The sequence below is a fragment of the Erithacus rubecula genome, assembly GCF_903797595.1.
Source record: "Erithacus rubecula genome assembly, chromosome: 1".
In the NCBI taxonomy this organism is placed as follows: domain Eukaryota; kingdom Metazoa; phylum Chordata; class Aves; order Passeriformes; family Muscicapidae; genus Erithacus; species Erithacus rubecula.
The window spans coordinates 28,190,798-28,215,035 of record NC_136658.1 but is presented as its reverse complement, the minus strand read 5'-3'; the positions used below and the strand labels follow the sequence as shown (position 1 = coordinate 28,215,035).

Below are 24,238 nucleotides of genomic sequence, written 5' to 3'. Positions count from 1 at the left end.
GGCAGCTGGATAGTTTGCATGCCTGAGGTACTGTGGTGAATGGATAAAGGCTCTTTTAGAAGGACAGGCTGTGAATATGAGAAGGGTTTGTGCCCCACACAAAGGAGCAGGATCACATGCATGCAGCTCTGCTTTGGAGTGCACAGAGCTAGACAAGAGCCCAGCAACTGAGACAGCATGCTAACACATTGTGACCATACATTTGGGCCACACACTCCATGAGGGTGGTCCAATTTTGTGACAGACTGCCCTGAGAGGCTATGGAAGCTTCATCCTTGGAGATATTCAAAACCTGACTTCATACACCCCAGGCAACCTGATCTAACTTCAGAGCTAGCTCCAGCTTTCAAGTTGGCCACTGTGACTAGAAGGTTGGTCCAGATGGCTTTTAAAGGTCCCTTTCAAACTCAATTAACCCTATGATACTTTGGGGCCTTCTCCTGCAGTATGCCTGGGCTCTTAAGTTACTTATTGTTATGCCCAGCTGTAACAGTAGGATGTTTGCTCCACAATGCCCCATTTCACATCTCAAACTAGATCTGTGGGCTCACTGGGAAACATCCTGTCTTTCTTTCACATTATCAAGATCATCTGACAAGTTCTTACAGTCATTAAAAAATTAAAGATCAAGTTCTTCATGCTGAAAGTGAGAAGTGCTTTTATAGGTTTGACAGTTGCAGGGGAGAGACAGGACCCAAGGCCTGATTCTCTGACCACAAGGAAACTTGGGAAGAGATCAAAGAAGAAATTTAATATATGGTAAAGGCAAATCCTGTCTGGAAGGCAAAGTAACAAAGTGGGGAAAGAAGTTGTAAGCTCTTATTGTTGAGCTCTAAAGAAACAACAGAAAACAGGCCTCACACACCATCACTTCATTTTCCTGGTGGAAGTAGTCATCCAAAAAGATACGCCTTCACAGAAAGATGCAAGTGCAGAAAACTGTCAGGGACACAAAGGGTAGTCCCCCCCTTTAGGTCCAGACTTGAGTTTAAATCTAGTATTGTAGAACAAAAGTTACTTCAAACCTTAAAAGGATTTTTAAGACACACTTACCAAAACTCTGTCTCACTGGGAATAAGCAGAGATGGACTACACTCCAGACAAAGGAGAGTTTAAACCTTTACTCTGAGTCTACAGGATATTCCTGAATGTTGTCTGAGTCAGGGGAACAAGGACACATAGTAACACTAGCAGGAGAACTTGTATGGCTTCTCCTGTTATTAACAACAATCTCCACTGAAGAAAAAGACATGACATAGGAAAGAAAGCTGCCCCACAACATGGAGATGTAAGATTTGTATAGCTCTGCTTTCTAAAACAGAGTGATTGGTGCAGGGAATCCTGAATCTCACAAAAATAATTTCATGATTTCTCTGCCATGGCAGGCTCAGCCAGGCTCACTAGTGCTCTCTTCCTACTTCATATTAAGAAAAATCTCAACTCAAAGCAGGGCATCCTGCCTGACCACAGAACTAAAACATTGTCCACCCTATGAGTCTGGTCTTCATCCAGAAACAGAAGGCCCAACACTTCACGTTGATATCCAAAAGCAATATATTACTTTTTTTATATATACGAAGTTATCCTTAACCAGGAAAAACAGCCTTGCAAGGCACCTCATAAAATATGAAATATAAACACTGGAAGCAGTGCTGTCAAAAGAATGCAAACTGAATCCCAAGAACAGAATAAACCAATTTCCAAAGTAGCTGAGTACAATAAACACGGGGACATGCCAATTTACATATTCATGAAACAAGTGGCAGAACAAGGTACAAGAGCAACCCCCCCAGGTACTCAGACAGGTAAAATTCCTCAGTCTCACTGACAGAATACATATTATCTTCAATGTAAATTTATCCATGGACTACTATGCAAAGACAAGTGTATTAGGTCACCAAGTAATTAGTTAAAATTTCACAACTCCTGGTTTATCCTACATCTGCATTTTTCAAAACTTGGATAGTAAACAGTGTTGACGGATCCAGCACAGTCCCTATGTGCACACATTTTATTTACAAAAAATGTAGGCATTCAGTATTACATTCAACAACTATATTAGGATGAAACTATTGCAGCCACAAAGTCAAGCACATAAAGATTAGAAAAAGCCACAACTGAGGATGTCTGTAGCACTGATCCACTACCCCACACACATGCTGTCTTCAATTGCACAAACAAATATTATTTTTCCCTATAGCATACACCTAATGAGCACAGAAAGTACAGCACCTATTTAACAAGCAGCAACTGAGGACTGTATTTTCTCTTACATTGTTTAGTGTGCAATCCATGGATTGGTATACTGTATTCCTTGCCTAAAACCACCACTACTAATTTCTTTTTGAGTTTTATGTATTGTGCTTATCACAGTAATATCTAAGTCCTTCACAATCATAATTAATTTTGTTAACACCACAGGAGAACAGTGAATATTCTACTGATCTCCCATATGGGGGAGAGATAAGTGTTGACAAAGGAATTCTAGATGTCACATTTGGGACTCCATGATTTCTCAGTTGCTCATGCTGTTCTGATTGACTTCATTTGTGGATCCAAGTACTCAGCTCTTCAGCTCTTTCACGAAGCTGATCCTAGCATCCAAAGTCTGGGCACTCAGAAAATGCAAAAACATGCAATTAAAGGCAATTTCTGAGCAGTTCAATTTAAATCACCAGACTAACACTTTTCTTCCAGCAATGTTCTGCTTCAATTGTCACAATTTTTTGTAATCACAAAAAGGCATCCTACAAATTGTTCTCTCCACCATACTGCAAGTTACATTTCCAGAGCAGAACACTGTGTACTTTAAGGAGGCTAAAAAAAACTAGCAGGTAATTAAGTAATTTAAAATGTAGTAGCTGAAAACAAATATACAACAAAGACAAACTTCCAAATATAATTTTGCCAATTTCTAAGTTTTGCTGCTGCTAGTCATAATAGAACTTTAGCTTCATACTTGCAGATAATCAAAAGCAGATTTCATCCCTTGGCACCTTAGTAACACCTGACATGGTGGAATAGCATGTGAGGGTGAGAGCAGCTTGCTTTGTCCCAAATTCTCACTTCCCCACTCATCCCCCTATGGCACTGATCCCCCTAGACATTCCAGTTAATTTCCAAACCATGGATTTCTCCTACTGTCTAGCTTCTTTGCCTGCAATTTTGAATACCACTGTAACTGCTCACTTGCCTGCCTTGCCTTCAAAATTGTTTCCCATTTGAGTCTCCTTGTTCAGTTTGCAAGTTTCAACACAAAACCCATGCTCCCACCAATTTCAATCTCCAATTTCCTTGGAGGGAAGCAACTCTTTATCTAGTTCCTCTGCAATCACTTCCTGCTACCATTTCTTGTTCCAGCACGTTTGCCAAGAACACTGCCTTCACACCCGATTTTTCTTCACTGCCACCTCAGCCCCCAGCCCCAAACAATTTCAATCATCTTTTCCCCACTATATTTCAATGGATCATTTAGGTCTTTGTGTCAGAGAGAAGAGGTATTAACCATTATGAAAGAAGATCTCTACTTTAAAGTGTGTGCTCAGACCAAACTTTATCTCCCCTCCCACATCAGACAGGCCACAACCCCAGAGGTCCTTTCTTTTGCATAAAACATGGCTGTGTTTCAAATGTTTTAGCTGTGAAGCTTAAACAAGTCTCTAAAATGCTTAACAGATTATTTTTGGAAATGGTAGTAATTTAAGGAAAAAATATGTCTACTTTCACTAGCAAAAGCCACTTAAGTCAAATTGAGTTCCTGTTCCAAGCTTGTCCTTCCAAAAACATCCTTACAGATTTGGGGAAAAACATTATTTTTTTCCTTGAAGTGCCCTCCTTCCACTGCATGACTTGGCAAAAAATTCACAAGACTTCCTCAAAGAGACATTTAAGAGTCAGATGTCTATTAATAAGGAAGGACAAATTCTAAGCAACAGAAATCTGATGCAAAGGTTTAGCCCACTGTAATGTTAGGATGGGTGATATGAGACCCACCTTCAATGTCAAAAAAGCCCTCATTCAATATTTAATCAGATAAAAATACATCACTTAAAACTCAAAATTTCATTGCCTGAACTAAGCAAAGTAGCAGTTTTGTACCATGTGTCACCTGTCTGGGCAACAGATGAAACCATGTTTTTATTTTGTTTCATACATAAGAAAGCAAAACAATATGCTCTTCTTACTGGAAAGCAAGGAAGAAGGCATTATAAATTAGGACATGTCATCCATTTACCATCTTGAGTGTCTCAAATTATACTTTTAAATAAATCCTGACTTTACCAGGCAGTAAGCATAATGTCAGGACATTAGCAATTTCAGCAGTTAGGTCAACCATTCAGATGTCAAAGCAAGTAAATTTTATTGGGGGTTGGGAACCTAAAAGAATCTATTCATTAATTCAAGACCTTCACAGTACTATCTGGAGCATAACAAGAAACTTGGAAGAAGCAGTTTGACTTTTCACACTAAGTTCACAAAGAGATTCAGGCACTTTTCACTTTTTAGCCAAATTGGTGTTGAAGATACCCTTTTACCTCATCATTCAAGGACAGTTACTTGGATATGGAACTCAAATACTGACACAGTCATCAGACCACAGAGTCTTCCTAAGCTTGTTTCTCTCTGTATCATATCTGTGTTACATAAAGCATACGTTCAGCACGTCGAAGATTAAATATTCCATCTCTAAGGTCAGGGCAAGAACCTGGGAAGAATTACACTTGTACTTACTACTTCAAGCAAAACAAGTCTAACATTGATGCAAATGCCCCAAACTCCAGATTTTATGTACTCAGATCTTTTCTCCATGTGATGGATCAATAGGGGAAAGACTCAGCAGATATGAGCAAACGTGATGTGCCTGTGAAGATCTGGGAAAATATGGGGAGTGATTGACCACAGCTGTGGCTAAGAAAGTTGACCTTATCAATATGATGACTAGAGGGATGGAGCATCCCTTCCATAAGGAAAGACTGAGAGAATTGGGAATGTTCAGCCCAGAGAACACTTCTGGGTGATCTAATCGCAGCCTTTTAGTACCTGAGACTACAAGAAAGATGGTGAGTATTTACAAGGGCATGTAAATACTATAGGGCATGTAAACAGGACAAGGAGGAATGGCTTTAAACTGAAAGAGGGTAGGTTTACTTTAGATATTAGGAGGAAATTCCTGATTATGAGGTGCTGAAGCACTGACACAGGCTGCCCAGAGAATTTGTGGCTGTCCCATCCCTGGAAGTGTTTAAGGCCAGGTTGGACAGGGCTTTGAGCAGCCTGGTCTAGCAGAAGGTGTCCCTGCCCACAGCAGGGAGGGTGAAACGATATGATCTTTAAGGCCCCTTCCAACTCAAACTATTCTATGACAAAAGAGGCTGAAAGGTAGCTTTTAAGATAAAGGTTTGTAACAGTTAGGAGATTGTTTGACTCTCAGCTCAGTTTGTCCAAGAGAGCAGCAGGAGCCTTAATGTCTTCTCAAGATAACTAGACCAGCCTGGGAGAGTGTATCCAGGGCTCAGCCCAACCTAGAGGATAAAAACAGAATGATCAGCCAAAAGAGTTTTGAAGAGAGCAGTGGGATGGAGTTGACTGAAACCCCTTTATGTTTTCGAAGGGACTGGGAATGCCCAGTGTTGTGATGGTGAGCACATCAAAGTGACTTGTAATGAGAATCACCTTTGCATTGTGCTCCAACAGCTGTCTATGCTCTATTTCTAAATTGCTTGTCAAACAATTCATAGCTGTATGTTTTGAGCAGCTAAAGAGAACACTTACAGAGCTTTTTACAAAAGACTACTTCTTCTTCTGTCCTTGAAAAAACTTAAATTAAAAAGAAATCATGCCCCTCAAAGTTCCCCAGCATTGTACCAACACAAGACAACTGACGTGACACCTAGAGGATACTTTCAAATCAAGTTCTTAGAACTCAAGGGAAATATTTATTGATCTTCTGACTGCGGTGTTTTCCTACCTGATCTAATTATTCTTTAGACAGAAACTGCCAAGAAACAGGATTTGATAGTATATTACTTCATGGGTGTTACATTACAACTACTGTGGTGAACAAAATCTTATACCCTAATACCTGTGTCCATGCAGTCCAACCTCCTTCTCAGCTAAAAAAATCAAGAGCACTGGCATACCTAGTCTTTTTACTTCACCTTGACAAAATGGATCAAATCACTAATATGTCTCTTCCAATATCTATTCTTCTATGCTTTACCCACAGATGTGTCAAGATGAGCAATAAACAGAGCAAGACAGACCCCAGCTGAATACCTGCACTATACTAAAGCACATTGCAAGAAAACCTTTCTGTATAATATGAAAGGTTTCCTACAAGTTAACACAATTAATTAGTGAAATTAGAGCAGCATTTCTCTGTCAAGAGGTATTCTGCTCAAGTTGCCAGATCACATATAACACATTCTGCTTCAACTTGCTTAACTTTTGACAAATAAAAAAGCATTTTAACACACTTTTAATCCTAAAATGCACTAGACCTGTAGAGAGATGGAAATCATGTAAGCTTTACCATTCAAAGAACAATCATTATAAGGACACCATTACAGGTTTTTGTGACATTGTAAATCTTAATTATTTACAATATAAGGAAATAAAATATAATTGATTGTTTCAGTAGTGACATTCTTGATGTTGTTCTGCTCTTCATTCCACTTTTTCCATACAGTAAAGGGCAGATATCAAAGGAAACTGTAATTCTTAAAACTGGTATTTCACCACAATTTACACGTAAGAGTTTATAAAAATAAGAAAATAAAGTGACTTGCCCATAGACACTGGTACTTCTAGAAGTCCATATCAATCAAAACATGCTGGAAGACCATCTCAATACTGATCAAAGTTCAGCAGTACCAATCTCTCCCCTATTCACAGTCACAACCAGCAGATTTGAGAAATGGTGGACAAAGCCAAAGCTATTGTCATTGCTTAAAGAACAGGTGACAGAGTACTTCTCTGATCACAAGCCTGGAAAAGCAAGCATAGCCATCAGTTCCATAAGATCAAGTTTTTCACATCAATACTTGTGCTATCTTCTAATGTGTCCCACCCCAATACACAATTTGAGTTTGACCTTCTGATTTAAGTGCTGAAGAACTGTTTGTGCAGTCACGCTGTTCCCTGACTCGGAGGACTGATGAAGTCTAAAAAAAACACCTGCCACTAAGAACAGACTGGTTTAAAACTACATCAGTATGCAGACCCAGTTCACAATACAACTGCTCAGACAAATGTGCCAGCAAAACTTCCTTAGGTGACACAGCACTGGAACAGGGCTTGTTGAAAGAGTGACACAGAAACCCCCAGCCAGTTAAAGACTATCTTGTGAAATGTTAGGCTGATTTTCATTTCTGGACTAGGATGTATGGAAACACTTCTTTCATCTTGCTTTTGTCCCTTTTTACATTGTTTATCATCCAGATGGCCACTCCTGAGAATTCTTACAACCATTAAAAATCTGGCAATGCTTTCTGGCATTTTCAGATATGATGACATGCACGTATGTTCAAGATGATGTGCCCTACAAGTCTGATTTTCCTGGCTGGCTGTTCTAGAACACATGCAAATGAAAAACTTCAGACCTTAGCACAGCCCTCTGAAATTAACATAAGAAAGTATTTCCATGCAGAAACATCCCTACCCCTCCACCTTGCCAAGGTGGCTTTGAACGAGCCCATATCTACAACTGCTGACATACTGAGAAATAGAACAATTTTGAGAAGATCAAATTCACTGTTAGCCTTTGTTATTTTAGCATCAGTTTAAGATGACAATCATTCACATAAGAATAGAAATCCCTGACAGGAAGGAAGAAAACTGCAAGAACACCCAGGATGGTTACAGAGTATAAATCCTTTCATTCTATATGAATTATAAGAAAGTTGTCTTTGGTGTTATAGTTCTGAAAAAAACCAAACTAATTCTTCTTAACATATGAGGCAGCTGTTGAAACACACTATTATGAAAAAACAATAATAAAGCAAATGTTAATTTTTTTCTATTAGAGATATGCTTGTCTTGGGTATCTAATATTGGGGTGTCACATACTAGATTATACCCACCTCTAAACACAGCTACCATTCCAAAATCTCCTCTATATAGTCCATAGCTTCCTAATAGTAATGCTTATGGCTTTAACATCAATCAGACTGGAAGTGATCAATTTCCACGGTGAAAGAACATCAGAAACAGTTTCAAGTGATTCTGAGCCCAGCACTTCCCACAGCACAAAATCCACTTCACATCTAACCACCTTCTAGTCCTTTGCACACAATGTAGCTCCTTCTCTTGCTCTCACACTTGAGCCACAAACCAATTTCCCAACTCTGCAGAGGAAGTAATGGCTGCTCTGGCTGTAGTTAATAGCAGGAAACAGGCCAACTCTGCAGTGCTCACAAAGGCACCTTGCCAAGGCTGCTTGCCTCTGCTCCATCACTCTCAAAGCCACTGCTGCATGCTGCAGGAAAAGCTCTTACATTAAGGTGCACTGCTGGACTAACAAGTGCCAGGGGACTACTGAAACAGCCAGGAGGAAGAGGAGATGACTATGTTCCCTGTTGTGTGATAGAAGACAGTCTTTAGGTGACTTATGAAAATATTAAGAGTTTTGATATTTTGATATGGAAACCATGTCATATACATGTAAAAGCCCTCTCTTACCTTGGATCTAGATGATTCAAAGTGTTTTTCTTACCATTATCATTCATTCTTACCATGAAAACATAGGAATTTCTTATCCACCCTTACCTTTTTTCCCCCAGCTTTCTGTATTTTACATAAATCTTTCAACTATGCCAATTCCTCCATGTTTATTTCAAATTGTATATAATCCAGTGTGAGAAAAAAAAAAAACTTGAAGGCTACGAGCACTCATTACGAGTTCAAACTAACTAAGAAATGAAGGACAGATCATACAAAACAAAATCACATCTTGCAAGATGAAAGACTTCAACAATACACTGCCTTCTGTTGCAAAATTCAGGCCCACACTGGAAACTCAGATACCTAAATCAGCACATCACTCTTTACCAAATTAAAATAATCTATTTTCCAAGTACTTCCTCTGGAAAAAAAAAAAAAAAAAAAAAAAAAAAAGGTAAGACATCTGTTTCCAGATGTTACACATCTGACTTAAGAAAAGCCAGCTGACTGTGCACAATGTATTACTGTTTCAGAATGTATTACTATTATGCCCTTTTTATTCCTCACCTAAGCTGACCATTTGATTTCATATTCCCAAAGGAAAAGCCAAAAAAGTATTAGGAAAAGTTAAAACTTTGTTTTATACTTTAGTCACTCTAGCATCTTCGACAGTTCAAAGTTCATGAAAGCAACTTTCCTTAAAATTATTTTCCTTCACAGGACAGTATCAGAAAATAAGGAGATTCCAAAAATCTACAATAAAGGTATTGGTAATTTGTTGACTCAGTGAATTCCAATTTCTGCTGTTCTGGTAGCAAAAAATTTTAATGAAAATATTATTTTAATGAGGGAAGGAGCCAAATTTCCCTAACATTTTCTTCACCAAACAATAGTTCTTCAACTGTGCTGCCCTAAAGGCAAGGTGTGGAGTCTCTGGGAAAGGGTACCATTCAATCCACAACACAGGGAAGAAAACAGAATGTTCAGAATTAGGAGACAACCCATGGGTATGTTTTGTCACTTGTCCACAAAGTCTCCCCTATAGGGGGGATTTTCCTACTGGTTTCCTCCACCTCCACCTCATCCCACATCACACACTCCTGCTCACAAGCTTTAATTTGTTTAACTGCAAATTCCTCAAGCCTGTTACATCACTGCACTAGCAAACTTAGACATACAGCTTAAAAGTACGTATTTTGACAGGACTCACTGCTAAAACTTCAGATAAATGTCCAAAAAATGTCCTGCAGAGTTTTGTTACATTACTTGCTATGTATTTAAAGCGAATATAGGAATTGCCACACTAGATGAGAAAGCTGGACATTTCAGTTTGTAATCCTTACAGCAGTAAATACCAGATGCTATGCACAAACAAAATAATCCTAAAGCTGACACTATCGGACACCCCAACCACAAGAAAATTCATGTTTCAAAGTGTTTCTGGAGCTGTAACTAAATCACTATAAATGCAAACCATCCCTTGAAACAATAACCCCATTCTTCCTTGCCTGTGTACCACAGTTAGGAATTGTGTGACCACAAAAAGGGCTGGTGCAGCAATCTATTCCAACAGAAAGCTGTTAAGCATCTGGTGGAGTTAGTCTTCCATTGGGTTGGTCAACTCAACTCACACAAATGCCAGATCCTGCAAAGTTGCAGACAATTTGGTAAACCATTTACTTTGAATTAGCTGAGGTACAACGTGAAAGTAAACCAAGAGAGACATGAAGTCCTTTACAAGGTAAGCAGCAACAGCAGTGCTGGAAAGGGACAAAAGAAACATGGCTGCTCCATCCAGCAGTAGATTGTCCTAGACTGGTTTAGTTTCTAGAATTTATCTCTTAAGAAACTTAGGCTACAGCTACAGGGTGCAAGCTCAAATCAAAACACACCAGTACCACCTTCTACTTTTTTCCACAAATGAATTCCTGTCCATTCCTGTGCAACAATGTTGTGCATGTCTGATTCAACAACCATCCCAGCAGGTTCAGCCCACCATAGAAGCAGAAGAAATTAACTTTTACAACTCTGCTTTATCACTAATTTTTTCTCAACTTTTTGCCTTGGAAATCTACACAGTACTACTGCCACTGTGGAAAAGAAAAAAGGAGTGCATGGCTTGAGTAAGCAGATATCTATCTATCTATCCAAGTAAGGCATAAACCAAACTTAATTTCAAAAAATACCTGTTGCATTTTATTTCCAAAACCGTTCAAGCATAAATCAGTTTAAGAATTTCCTTTTAGACTACGAAGAAAAAAACTTTAATTCTACACCTTTAAACTTGCATTTATAATCACTTCTCTGTTGAGGTATCTAATGTGGATCTTGAGCTGCATGCAGGTTCATCGTGTGGCCGGTGGTACCGGGCTGTGTGACATGCTTGGGATTTTGGGTCATCCTGAGTTTCAGCTGTGAAAGAAAAGCAACCAGCAGGGATTGCTGGGCCTACACTATTGGTTTGCTGTGGGAATCCAGCCACACCTCCCATCCAGCCCTGCAGTACAGCAGGACCTGCCCCAAAGAGTGGCTACTGCTGAGTCCACTGAGTTAAACAACCACACCTGCTCCCCTTTTCCCTTTGGCCGTGGCAAATTTCATCATTTCTGACAGACACAAATGGTGTAAATCTCAGCATCACAAAAGCTTTACACATCTGTCTTTGGGCTGGGCATCAGTGATACCTGCATCAGTGTGCTCTACTGTCAAGGTATAAGCCATGTGGTTTGTGGAAGGGACAACTTTCACATGTACGTATCCTACAGTTCTGCTCAAATTTCCTAAATTTAAATTTTCCACTCTACCCCTGTGAAGTAAATAATTTAAAGCTTTTTAATATCTTATGCTCAATTTTTGGTCTCTGAAGTCTCCAGCCATGTCCCTGACAGTCAGCAAGTCCACAAGAAAGATTACTGACTCTATCATCTACAGAAATACCACATTTTTGAGGTTTTAAATAGCACCCTGTAATATCCAACTTGACTGTGTAAATTTAACATTCTTCTAACAATTTACTTAAGAAATTGCCTTGGTTTTAAAGGACAAAAAAAGCTCTAATCAAAGTGTGAATATGTGGAAAAAAACCAACTATTACTTCCTCCAATATCATGTATTACCTTCAGAGTTTGAGCCTTGAATTGCCAAGCTTTCAAGACAAGTAATGATAGAAAAGGAAGCAAAAGCACATTATTATCCACTGAAGACACATCTCTTCATCAACTTGTCCATGTCATAGAGAATTTTACTCAATCTGGAACCTTCACACACCAATAGACTAAAAAAAAGGGTACAGAATGCACTACCTCCTGGATTTTGTTCCAAGACACCTTTTCTTAGGCCAACTGAGGTTTTTAAAAAGGAAAATGAAACACAAAGATTTTGCTTGTGTCCTCCAGCAGAAATATTTATCAAAGCAGGTGCAAAAGCTCTAGAAAAAACACAACTGGAAAATTAAGAGAAAAGATTTTTCATTGCTCTCCAAGAGAAAGAATTGTTTGATACAAGACAATTCCCACCCCCCAGAAAAAATATATACAATTAGACTGACCAGACGACTTGTAACAAAATTTCTATCTACAATCTTACAGCATTTTTTTCTCACTCCTTTTCAAATGGTCAGTTATTTACATCAGATTAAATGAACACTTGGTATGAGAATAATTTCCCTTTTCTTGCGTTTTTTCTAGCAATTTTCCTAATTTTTCTTGTTCTTGTATTTCACATTTTCCAATATTAGTTTTCCAACTTGCATTACTTTTATCTTTTTCCTTGCAATAGACCCAGTGCTAGGAGACATTAGAGAGAAGAGAGCAGAAAGGTCCACAATTTATACTTGCCCTATTTAATTCCTCAAAAATAGACAGAAGACAGAAAATAAGAAATTACCAAGAACTCAAAAACAGTACTGAAATGCTGAAGGACTAATTATGCATCTCAGAGACTGCAGCTACAGTACAGGATGGCTGCATTCCCATTACATACTGTCCAAAGGAAAGCACACTCAGAACTCTGACTTTCTGACAAGAAGTTACTAGATTTGAAAACATCCTAGATCTGAAAACATCCTAGATTTGAAAACATTTCAATCTGTGATAGAAATCTTAAGACTCCTCAGATTAAAAGACAAAATAGGCAAACAGAAGTTTAGAAATACCACAATAAAAAATACTGGTTTTACCATACATGTGTTTTATCATTGACTGATTAATGCCAAAATAGGGTATAAATTCTGACCAGAGTTATTCCCCAGAGTCAGTTTTATGATTCCCTTCCTACATATGATTTCCCAAAGAGGAGCAAGGTATACGTGGCAGCCTCTTCTTCATGATTGAAGGTACTTTCATATTTTCTTCCTGCACAAAATTACTCTAACACAACTTTCAGAAATGCAATTCTACCCTGGGTCACCAGGAATACATTTTTTTGACTGATAAATGGGGAAGAGGAATGAAAGAGTTAAAGGTAAAAAAAAACTACTGCAGCCTCCTTGCTTTAGGAAATCCAAATTAAAAATATTGAAACAAAAATAAATTCTAAGTGCTACACGGCTTGACACTGTTGGTATTAGTATCTTCCTATCACATAAGCTTACTATCTACAGAATCCTTCTACTTAACATTTCTAATGCAACTTAACATTTTACTTTTGCTTTTTAAACACCACAGGAGAAAAAAAAAAGCTAGTAGGAAAATAGAACAGAAATCTTGCCATTTAAACACTGTAAATTGTAGTAATAGCTCAAATTATTTGATGTACATATTTTATCATCACTGTTCTTTCTTGGAATTCACTTAACTCCACATCCGTAGGGCAGTGTGCTTTAGTTATCTCACATTATAACCTCTAGTTCCATGACACTTTGTACTGTTCATTGAAAATTCCTTTTAGATTATTTCCAGTGTTTTCTATTTTGGAGCCAGAACCCAAACAGAAGAAAAAGTCCCTCTGAAACTCTTTAATGTACGCACAAAGTTCAAGTACTGAAGGAAAAATCATGCTCCATGATTCCTTATTAATTTAGGGGTCCTGTAGTCCTTATCCTTATTTTTTAAGTCCTAATCCTTATCCATTTTGGACTCACCAAAATGAAACAACCCTCCTCTTTTTTCTGCAGAGGGAAGGCAAAAGTGGCTCTAACACAAATTAGCAAACTGAACAATTACATTTGATTAACCTAATAAATTCTAAAAGAATGGTATGATGTACATCTACATGATTTAGATGATGAATGGTGGGTAGTCTGGTACACATGGAATTCATTATTAAACAGTACAGATGCTCCATCTGACAACCCTTTTCCAACTACGCCTTCAGCATACTCCCAGTTTTAGCTCATTCTCACCAAGATTTCCATCCTCAATGGTCAGCACCACTTCATCCATCACCAAGGCCCGGAAATCCAGCTCCTCTTCACAGCACTTGGCCTTCAGGGCTCTCAGGATCTCCTGCTGAGGGTAATCTTCTCTGATGCGACGGTCTGTCAAGAACCACAGTCTGGGAGCAACTGAACTGCACATCTTGGACTTGTCTGGCAACCTTCAAGGCCTCCCTCCAATGGAACTGCTAGACAATGGAGAAAATGAGACTCTGTTAGAGTGCACAGTCTCTTATCTTCATGATCCCTGCGATACTAAGTCCCACTTCCTCTGCACAAAACAATCCATTTCAACAGACTGCAACTTCCAACCTCCAAGAAGCAAAATAATTCTACACCTACTCTGCAACCAAAAGTATCAACAACAACAAAAAAAAAAAAAACATTCACATTCCGTGGAATGTTAAATGCTAGAAATTGGGTCTTGGTCTTCATCCCAGCTTTCTCCTCAGAAAGTACACAAAGATGTAACTACTGATACTGGCAGTAGCATTCCTTCCATGACAGTATTAAAAAGCATGCAAAGAACTGAAAACAATTTGAATGGGCCATGTCTGAAGGCAAGAATTTCAACTTCACGGCTGGGATAATTCCTCAACTGAAATAACTCCACCCTTCTCCTAGGTACTGGTAAAGCACTCTGTGACAGACTTGATTTGTCTCTTTCCACCACATATGGAAGAGTAGAGTGTAACAAACTCTTTATGTTACAAAGGCAGACCAGAAGAACAGAAATGCATCACCACAGAATCCTCCAGGTAACTATTTAGGACTGTTTTGCTCTCACAAATATTTCACACCTGCTGTGAGGTATACTTAGAAATATACGGACTAGTACCCAGAACCCATGATAATGGAAAAACCAATGGAACAAGGAGCACCAACAAAATGTCAGGAATACAAAACATTAACACACATAAAATAAAGCAAATTCAAAGCCAGAATTTCAGTGGTAGCCCCTTCTTGTGTCAAATAAAAATTTTTAAATCACCTTTATACAAAAACATCACTAATGAATTCAGGGCCAAGAAAAGAAAACACAGTTCAAATTGAAGAATTTCAATAGGGTTAGAACTAACAGCAAGGTACTGCTCCTTTTGTTTTGAATACAGAGGTGCTGGCTACTTTTGACAGAATATATTTTTATTGAAATATTTTAAAAGCTGTAAACCAGTAACAGGTACATTAATGGACTACTTCATGTTCAAGAAAGACAAGCATGACATAGGGATTAGGAATTTTGGAGTAAACTAGAATGGTTTTCTGTGTCACCTTTAAACTTCCCTATTAAAATAAAGATGCAAAAATTGTCACTTTCGCCCATATAACTGACATGAGTTCCTAGCAGAACTGAACTCTGAGACCAAAACAGGATTTTGTGTGATAGTCCTAATGACTGCTGCCAGCAGACAATGTAAATACAAAAATACCTTAGTATATAATCACTAACACTTGATTTTACAAAGAGTTTTAGTTTCTGCAGTGGGTCTTGGGACAAAAGGATTGTTTAGTTACAACCATAAGCAGCAGCTAGGTTTTTCTAGCACTAAAAAACTATTATTTTTTCTACTAGAACAGCTTTTTCTTAATAAGAAAACAAAAATTTAAGTGGAGATTTTTATTTCTGGTACTGAGAACCACGGCAGCAACATGCAAAGACTATGACCTTTTTTCCATTTATTTGGTAAATGAGGTGCAACAATAAAGCCAAGGACTACAGTTCTTCATACTAACAGACCAGAAAAAGGCAGAAGCTATGGAAAGACCATCACAGATCTAGAGCAGTCCTTGAATCCAGTCAAGATGTTCAAGGTAAAACAGGGAAAAGAGTGTTTGCTCCCTGCAGAAAAATGGGTGTGGGAGGTTATAAGGTATATCTTTTGATCTCTCAAAAAAACCTCTTTGTTCTTCAAAGCAGCTGGAAGTGAAAAGGGCAAGATGAGGTTTGGGCTGGCAATGGCAGACATCTATCAGATGCGGCCCCGCTTGTGTCTCCCTCAACAATGGGTGTCTGGAGGCGGTGGTTTACACGGCACTTCCTGGAGCAGCATCCCGGTCACGGGCAGCGTTTCTCGGGAATGCCCCGCTGCCGCCGGCCCGGGGCGCTGCCGCCGCGGCGGGGCCGGCCAGGCGAGCAGCGCCACCTGCCGGCCCAGCCGGGCAGCGCCGCTGAGCCCGGCCCGCCCGGCCGCGACCCACGCGCGGCGGGACAACGCCGGGGGCCGGGACAGAGCAGCACACGGGCCCCCTGGGCGTACAAACATCACATAAATCACACACCAGCACGGATTTCATGCCCGCTTGGGGTTTTAGTTTGAGGTTTTGTGGCTTGAGGCTTTTTCCCCCCTCAGAACTTGTTGTAACGCTGATACAAAAACCAAGTATTTTCTTCCCATTTTTGCTTTGCCAATCTGCTTCCATTTTTCTCAAACCTCTTCTCTACGTGGCCCCACCTCCACCCCCTTACATACACCATCACCTCTCCCTGACTGTCATTTCAGCATTTAATTTCTTAAAAATCAGCATGTGGTTAAAGAAGAAAGAAAAAAATGTATATCCTTCTCTTTCCTCCATCTTCTACTTTTGAAAGAAGTTACAACATTGTCAAGAAGGGCCATCCATATACATCAATGATGATGTTAAACCAGCAGGTGTATGAAAATGCCTTGGGTATGGCTGTTCATCTCTCTCCTAACACTACATCTCATTTGCTCAAAATCTTAATGGATTTATACATATATATATACAAAAGCTCCAGTTTTACTGTAAGAAAGGCGGATAACAATCTCAAGTCTGCAAGTAAAGACTGAGAAGCTCACTTTAGAAAAACCTACAAGCCACAAGCAGAGACAGAAACTAGCAATCCTAACCCTTGGATCCTTCTCCTCCAACCCAATACTATATTTTTTCCTACTTAAAAGAATTTCTTTTTTACACTAACATTCTGCACAGAATATATTCATCAGTTTCAGCCTCACCTTCTAATCTATTTTGATTGAGTAAGAAATCTCACGTAACAAAACTTGCAATTTACCCTATTAACCCAAGTATTTTAAAAATCCCTCCCACATTCTCAAGAAAATGCTTTGTAGGAAGAAAGCTGGCCTTGCAGTCAAATGCACAAAAGCATTAAGCTCTGAAGTTGGATATTATTGCCAGAATGCTTCCCTGAAAACCAACTCCACCCATTTCAATCTAAAAGACACAACCTCAGACAATGCTGGGTGTGCAGAGAATACTTCCTAATCCATGAGAGCATCTATTGCAAAGTGACTATGGTATATATAAGGGGAAGAGCAGATGTTTAAATAACTTCAAGATGGCCACTTCAAGTGCACTTTTCACTCAAAGCTACTACAGTCAAAGTAAGTACAATCTTTCAGTAACTACTTCAGAGGCTTATGAAATTAGAAGACAAAACATAACCATAAACTTAACTGCATGTAACAGACTGGGAGAGGGAAATGAGTGGTACCAAAGTGAAAGGTCTGTGATAAAAATCAAACTGTGTCACACAAGCCAAGCAGACACTGCCTCAGCTGCTTCAGGAATACACTGTGTGGAACAGATTCCTTGCAATTATGGAGGGAATGAACGTTCACCTCAACTTTCAGCTATGGCACCCTTAAACTGCTTAAGCCAAGCCTTACTCCAGCAATCACACAGCAGCTTCCCTTCCCTCCCCAGAACATGCAAACCTGTTTCCTCCCACATTCCTTCAATCTGCAGTACACCTCTAGCAGATGTTTTAACAAAAGCACTCACTGTGCTCCTTTTTGACTTTTCATCATATATGAATATGTTTTATTGGAATAACAGGGAATTCAGCCAATCAGATCAGCTGTCTAGAGAGATCTGGAAATCTTCTCTGAAGACTACTCTTTTTGCATTGAAGGGGGTGTTCTCTTCACAGAGAAGATTAGAGACCTCCCTCTCCCTCCAGGAATGGCAGATTGGTTTCCAGGGCTCATTTACTCATTCTCCAGTCTTCAACACCCAGAAGTAGGAGAAAAATATACTTAGTTTCTATATCTTTTTCACCATGATGTATTTGCCTTAAGATGAAACAAGCAACCCATTTTTAGGAAATACTAATTAATTTATGTATTATTGATAAATGTGTAAGACAAAAGGTATCTAGTATGTAAAAAAAAATGTTCAGTATTCCTTTTGTTCAGGATGCAAGTACTCAATGCTTTTGTATATTAAAAAGTCTAGGTTGTATCTTCCCTATGGGAATGATGAACGGAATCCCAGATGTTTATAGCATCAAGGATCAACGTGATCTAGCTACATCACCTGCTCGACCTGTGATCTGATGTTGCAGCACACTCCCAGTGCCTGCAGTGGGATCTGGGAAACAAGTTAGTGAAACAGTTATTACCAGCAGCCCCTCCCAGAATTGCCCCTTTTTCAGGGTTTGGCTCAGACTCTCAGTTTGAACACTGTGCAGATGACACAAACTCAGAGATTGCAGTGGTTAACAGAGAGGTAAAACCTAACCTTAGTTTTAGCACACCTCTAGGCATGTTTAATCCCTACAGCTGAGATACTGACAATAAAATCTCAGGGAAGTGAGAAGGAATGAGCAAGAGACGGATAGTCACAACTGCCATGGAAATGGACAACTAGGAAAAACATTGCTCCAAGCACTCACTACAAGTAACATTAACAACACCATTAATGCTTATCCCTTAATACCCATTTTCAGAACAGCTCTATTCAAGCTGGTAAAGGTATTTTGACTTCCTTTTCATCATAAATTAGCTAAGACTTGAAACTGTGCACGCGTTTCCAATAAACCAATCATCTCTACCATTACAGCAGTTTCTAGAATGGCTGGAAGGATGCATTTCAAGACAGTGAAGACCTAAGAATGGTTGGCAGATGCTTGCAAGTTATCTCCTTCAGGAGACACCTCAAGGCAGATCGGAATTATAAAGACAATCTCAGACAGCAGACCAGTTAAACAGCTAATGAACAGCTGTCCAGCACATGACCCAGCATGTAATCCATCATACACTGTCATGGAAGTCTCTGTCTCATCTTAATGAGAAGAGAGCAGCATTTGAAACATCCCAGAAATAGGACTTTCTATGTCATAGGGAGAGCAGGTCTGCAAACAGTTCACAGCTGTTTTGAGCATAAAGCACGAGTGATTTTTTTTCCACACAAAGATACCAGAATGATGATTATCTAAAGCAAATGTTACAAAATATGTATGGACGATGAATATATCACATGGTGATAGAGAAAAGAACTGACATCTTTAGAAAAATAAATCCAGGATAAGTCAACTCGTTCCTGACAATGCTGCTTCATGGTGATGCTTAAGGCCAACATCAAGAAAAATTCCTCTTTTACGTACCAGAAACTAGTTTTCCTAAGACTGTCACATAATTGTTTGAGAGTCTTTGGAAAGAACACATTTTTAAAAGCTGAAGAATCTGAAAAATTAAAATATTTATTTAAATGCATTTTATATAATATATTGAAAAGCTGCAGCACAATCTGTCCACTGCTGCTGCATTATCATCCACCCTCTACACATGCATCACAGAATTGAAAGTCTCTGCAGGCAGGTGAACCCCAAGCACACCTCTTTGAAAGCACATCACAGTATTCACCTCCTTTTCCCTTTGAGATTTGTAGACTGCAACAACCAAAGGATATGGGAATATATTAATTGTTCCCATTCATTCCCACCCCTGCAGACGGGCAACTGCACTCCCCATGATGGCTTTCATCTCCTTGTCTCCACCTTTGCACTGAGTGATGTTCAAGACGCTAGTAGCAATCCTCCCAGGCACCGCTGCCTGTGGAAGGCGGACATCCACACCCCCCATCTTTCCTCCTCTGTGCTCATGCTTGCAAGTAGAAGGCAAGATTCCTCATTCACACACCCCACTTCCCGATCACCACCGAATAATCCATTCTTTCCTCCCTGCAACACGAGCCCAACACTGGTCAGCACCAGCCACCCTTCTACTTCGGTCTTGGTATTTTTTCCAACAACAGGCTCTCAGCTTTTTCACGCCCCTCCACTGTCCCTGTGTGCGCACGCACGCCCGTGTGCAAATAAAACACACCATTTCCTCCCACATCAGCTGCTTTTCCACCTGTGCCAGGTTCCCCCGCAGTGTGGTACAATACCCCCCTCTCCTCCCCGATCCCTGTGTACACAGCCAGTTTTCCCTCCTCCCTTCCCCCACCCCACAGTCTCTGTGCATGCCTCTCCCAGCGCCTGGAGTGGGGGAAGGGAAACATGCACTGCGTGAATGAATGGGCTGAAGAGACTTACCAGAAATTTGGTGAGGAAGGAGTGGACGACGAAAAAGACACTAGAGATGGGTGTTTCCTTCAGCGTGCCAAGTGCTGCTTCAGTTCTGGCTCCCTTAAGGAGGTCACGTGTCTTGCTAGGTACCCCTATTCCTGGATCCTCTACTAACCAAAAAGGGTGGCACGGAAGTCTTCTGGATGCCTCCCTGCACTACACCCCAAAGGAGGGAAGGGTACTACTGAAGCTCCCAAAGCAAGCAAGCAAGGATAATGCTCTCCTGGTCCTGTCAGGCACTGTCTAGCGGATGCCTCTGGGACCAGGGTAGATTTCTGAGGGAGGGAAGGGGGAGTAAATGAATGTTTAAAATAATTCCCAAATCGTTCTCCCCTACGGAGCAGGGAAGGATGGGAAGGAGTAAAAAGAGTACTGGTGAAGAGCTGTAGCTTTCTATGTAAATGAAACTCAATCCTTGTGTCTCTGCTCCCTCTGAACGAAACCCCTAAATGACTGAAGTCACCAACACCTAGGAAGGAAAAAGAAAAAAGAAACATCCCTATTAGACATAAACATACAAAGATATCAAATAAACTAAATCCCATAGGAAGAACAAGGTGCTATTCAAAACAGCAAGCAAAGTCAAAAGAAAATGATGATGTGATCATAATTAGGGTAAATGTGCAACTTTTAAGTATTTTACACGAATATACTCTCACAGAAACCAATTTTAAGGGGGAAAACACCACAAGGCTAAGCAGCTTGTTCTTTTACTTAAGAACGTGCGTTCAATGGATAGATAAATCCGTACCCACATGGGAACATATGAGGAAATTAAGTTTGTAAACCTACAAAAACTGTTCCTATTTATTTGTGAGCCTTTAAACCTTTAAACCTCTACCCCAGAATAACCTTTGGGGTTCAGATGAGACTGGAGAAAAGTACGCTTCAGTTCAGAAGCGTGTATTCCTATGCATTAGGAGCATGTATTCCCATGCATTAGAACCCACTCTGCCACAGAAAATAAACAGCGGTTTATAAATGGTGACAAAAAAAAAAAAGAAAAAAAAAAAGAAAAAATAACCCCAAACCAAAATAACATGTCTAGAGAATGCTTGCTCAAATGATGGAATCAATCCAATATTAACAGTGGCACGCTTGGAAAACGGAGCCCCTGGTAAGATCCCAGGCAGTAAAGTCACCGATGTGCCACCAGCTCTTTTCTAAACACCGGAAAACAAAAGGGGAGAGGAAACCCAGTTGGGAAGATCTTGCTGCCAGACCCAAGGCCAGCCGCACAGCCCCCCGGCTCCATGACATGAAGATCAGCCCCCACGGCCACCGCCGACCCTCACGGCCCCGCGCGGGGACGCGGCCGCCGAGCGAGCCCGCGGGGCGGCGGCTCCCGCGCCGCGCTCGCAGCGCACCGACCCGCCCGCGGAGCGCGGGTCCCGGCCGGGGGCGCGGCCCCCCGCCCCTCCCGCCCCTCTCCCCTGGCACACCGAGCGGCCGCCGCCGCCGCCGCTCCCCCTCCGCCACCCACCTGGGCGCCCCGGCGGGCGCGGCGGGGAGGCGCGGGCAGCTCGCCCCGCTCCGCGCGCGGGGGATGCAGCACAATCACCATGGGCGCAGCGCGGCGGGGCGGGACGGCTGTGAGGGGACGGTCCCGACCACCCCCCCGCCCGCCCCCTCCCGGGCACGGCGGACCCCACCCCCGCGGGCTCGCGCCCGCTCAGCCCGACATCTCACCCGCCCCGGGCACCGCCGAGCCTGAGGGGACCCGCGGGGCGCCCACCCCCACCCCCTCCGGCACCGGGCCTGGCAAGAGAGGGCGCGGGGCGACGAAGGCTCCGGGGAGACGCGCCCCTTCCTCCCCGCCGGCGGCGCGGTCCTAGAGGGAAGCGAGCGACGCGACGCGACGCTCAGCTCGTCCCCCCCACCGCCACCCCGCCTTCCCCCCTCCTCGGTGTCCCTCCTCCCCGCGGCTGAGGCGAGGAGGCCGCGGCTGTTCCCTGCACCGAGCCCCCCGCCCGCCGCCGCCTCCCGCGCTCGCTCCCGCCGCCTCACAGCGCAGCGGCGGCGGTGCCGTAACGGCCGGGCCGCGCTCGGCACGCGCGGGGCAGCGCGAGGGCGGCGGCGCCGGGGTGCCTCGGGCCGGACCGAGACGAACCGGACCGGACCGAATCGGACCGGACCGGGCCGGGCCGGACCGACCTGCTGCTCGTGAGGGGCGGCACCACCCGCGGGGCTGAGGCCGCTCCGGTGTAACGGCTGAGGCCTCCCACGGGACGGGTCAGGTTGGACGGGACCGCAGTGGCCATCGGGGCCAACCTGCCAGCTCCGGCCGGCCATCCCCGAGCGCATGGCACAGGATTGCATCCAGTCAGTTCTCAAATATCTCCAGTGAGGGGGACTCCACAACTTTGCTGAGCAATCTGTTCCAGTGCTGGGTCACCTGCTAGCAAAAAAAAGTTCCTGCTAATATTCAGGTGGAACTTTCAGAACATCAATTTCTGCGCATTGCCTCGCGTCCTTATGTTTGGCACCATCAAGAAGAGCCTGGCTCCATCCTCTTGGCACCCCCTTTAACTGCTTATAGACATTGCTAAGGTCTCCCCCCTTGTCGAGGCTGAGCAGCCCCACTCTCTCAGCCTTTCCTCACAAGAGAGCTGCTCCCTCAGTCATCCTCGTTCGCCTCCCGGACCCGCTCCAGGAGCTTCATGTCTCTCCTTACTGAGGAACCCAGACTGGACGCTGTGCTCCAAATGCAGCCTCACTAAGGCCAAGTAGAGGGGCAGGATCGCATCCCATGACCCGCTGATAAAGCTCTTCCTCACACCCACTCCTGCCCTTCTCCTCCTGCCCCAGACCAGGCTTTGGTCCAGCCCCTACTGCCATGGCACAGCCCAGGTCCTGCCGTGCCCAAATGGCTTCTCCTGCAGCCCCACCTTCCAGCCCTGGCTGCCCACTCCAGGATGCAGACACCAGGCCACTGCCACAAGTGACCGGCCCCAGCACAGCCCAGGCACCTGCTCCATCTGGCAGTGCAGCAAAACATCCACCACCTGTTGTGCTTGTCAGTGCTGCTGCTGCTGGCATGTGTGCAAAGCCAGAATCCTTTTACTTCATGTGGTAGGTAAAGGTGGCAGACCCACATAACGAATTCATTTGGAAAAGACGTCTGAGATCACTGAATCCAACCTGTGACCAAACACCACCATGGCAATAGATCATGGCACTCAGTGCCACGTCCATTCTTTCCTTAAACACCTCCAGGAACAGTGACTCCACCACCTGTCTGGGCAGCTCTTTCCAATATTTAATCATGCTTTCAGTGAAGAAATTCTTTCTAATGTCCAGCCTAAACCTCCCCTGGCACAGCTTAAGCCTATGTCCTCTCACTCTAAGTCCTGTGTGTCTTGGGTTGCAATGAGGGATGTAACTAAAAGTACTTATCTATCACCATCTGTTGAAACTAGGTGGGGCAGTGTTCTTTATCTTTTCCACACCAATTCTTCCTCCAGGGAGGTATCTTCTGTTGATGGCCCATTGAGTCCCACTGATATCACGACTGATAAAATTACATCATTCCGTTGTGAGATGCCCCACCCAGGGGGAGGAGCCAAACATTTTTGCCTGGATATAATCTCAATTTGGAGCACCACAAACAGCCCTTTTCCCACTAGATTCCCAGAAGACGACCAGGCCCATCTTCATCACCACTAGACCTTCAGAGTAAACTGCACCTTCTCCAGGATTGTTGCTTCAACAGAGCCACACCTGTCACTCCAGGAGGACTGCAGCCACCATTTAATCAGACTGCTACCAACACCCTGACTGACGAGGTGTCAGTCAGTGACGAGGCTGTATTCTGACTCTGTCAGCGTTTTTGGTTTTTTGTTTTACTGTATCTTCATTTTCATTTTCCT

General features: G+C 42.3%; 1 protein-coding gene across 5 annotated transcripts in view; it reads right to left on the bottom strand.

The window, feature by feature from the left end:
- Positions 1-22,251, bottom strand: part of RIMKLB (ribosomal modification protein rimK like family member B) — a 41,654-nt gene extending 19,403 nt beyond the window's left edge. Inside the window, exons 1-3 of one of the 5 annotated variants that reach the window (XM_079310704.1) lie at positions 22,059-22,251; positions 20,337-20,838; positions 14,003-14,220 (exon numbers count right to left, since the gene is read on the bottom strand). In XM_079310704.1, coding sequence (XP_079166830.1) covers positions 14,003-14,177 — 175 coding nt within the window. In that variant the 5' untranslated portion in view covers positions 14,178-14,220; positions 20,337-20,838; positions 22,059-22,251. Of the gene's footprint in view, positions 1-14,002; positions 14,224-20,336; positions 20,839-21,852; positions 22,007-22,058 lie in introns of those variants that run through there. The other 4 variants (XM_079310702.1, XM_079310701.1, XM_079310703.1 and 1 more) reach the window with 4 other exon arrangements.
- Between the last annotated feature and the right edge of the window lie 1,987 nt (positions 22,252-24,238).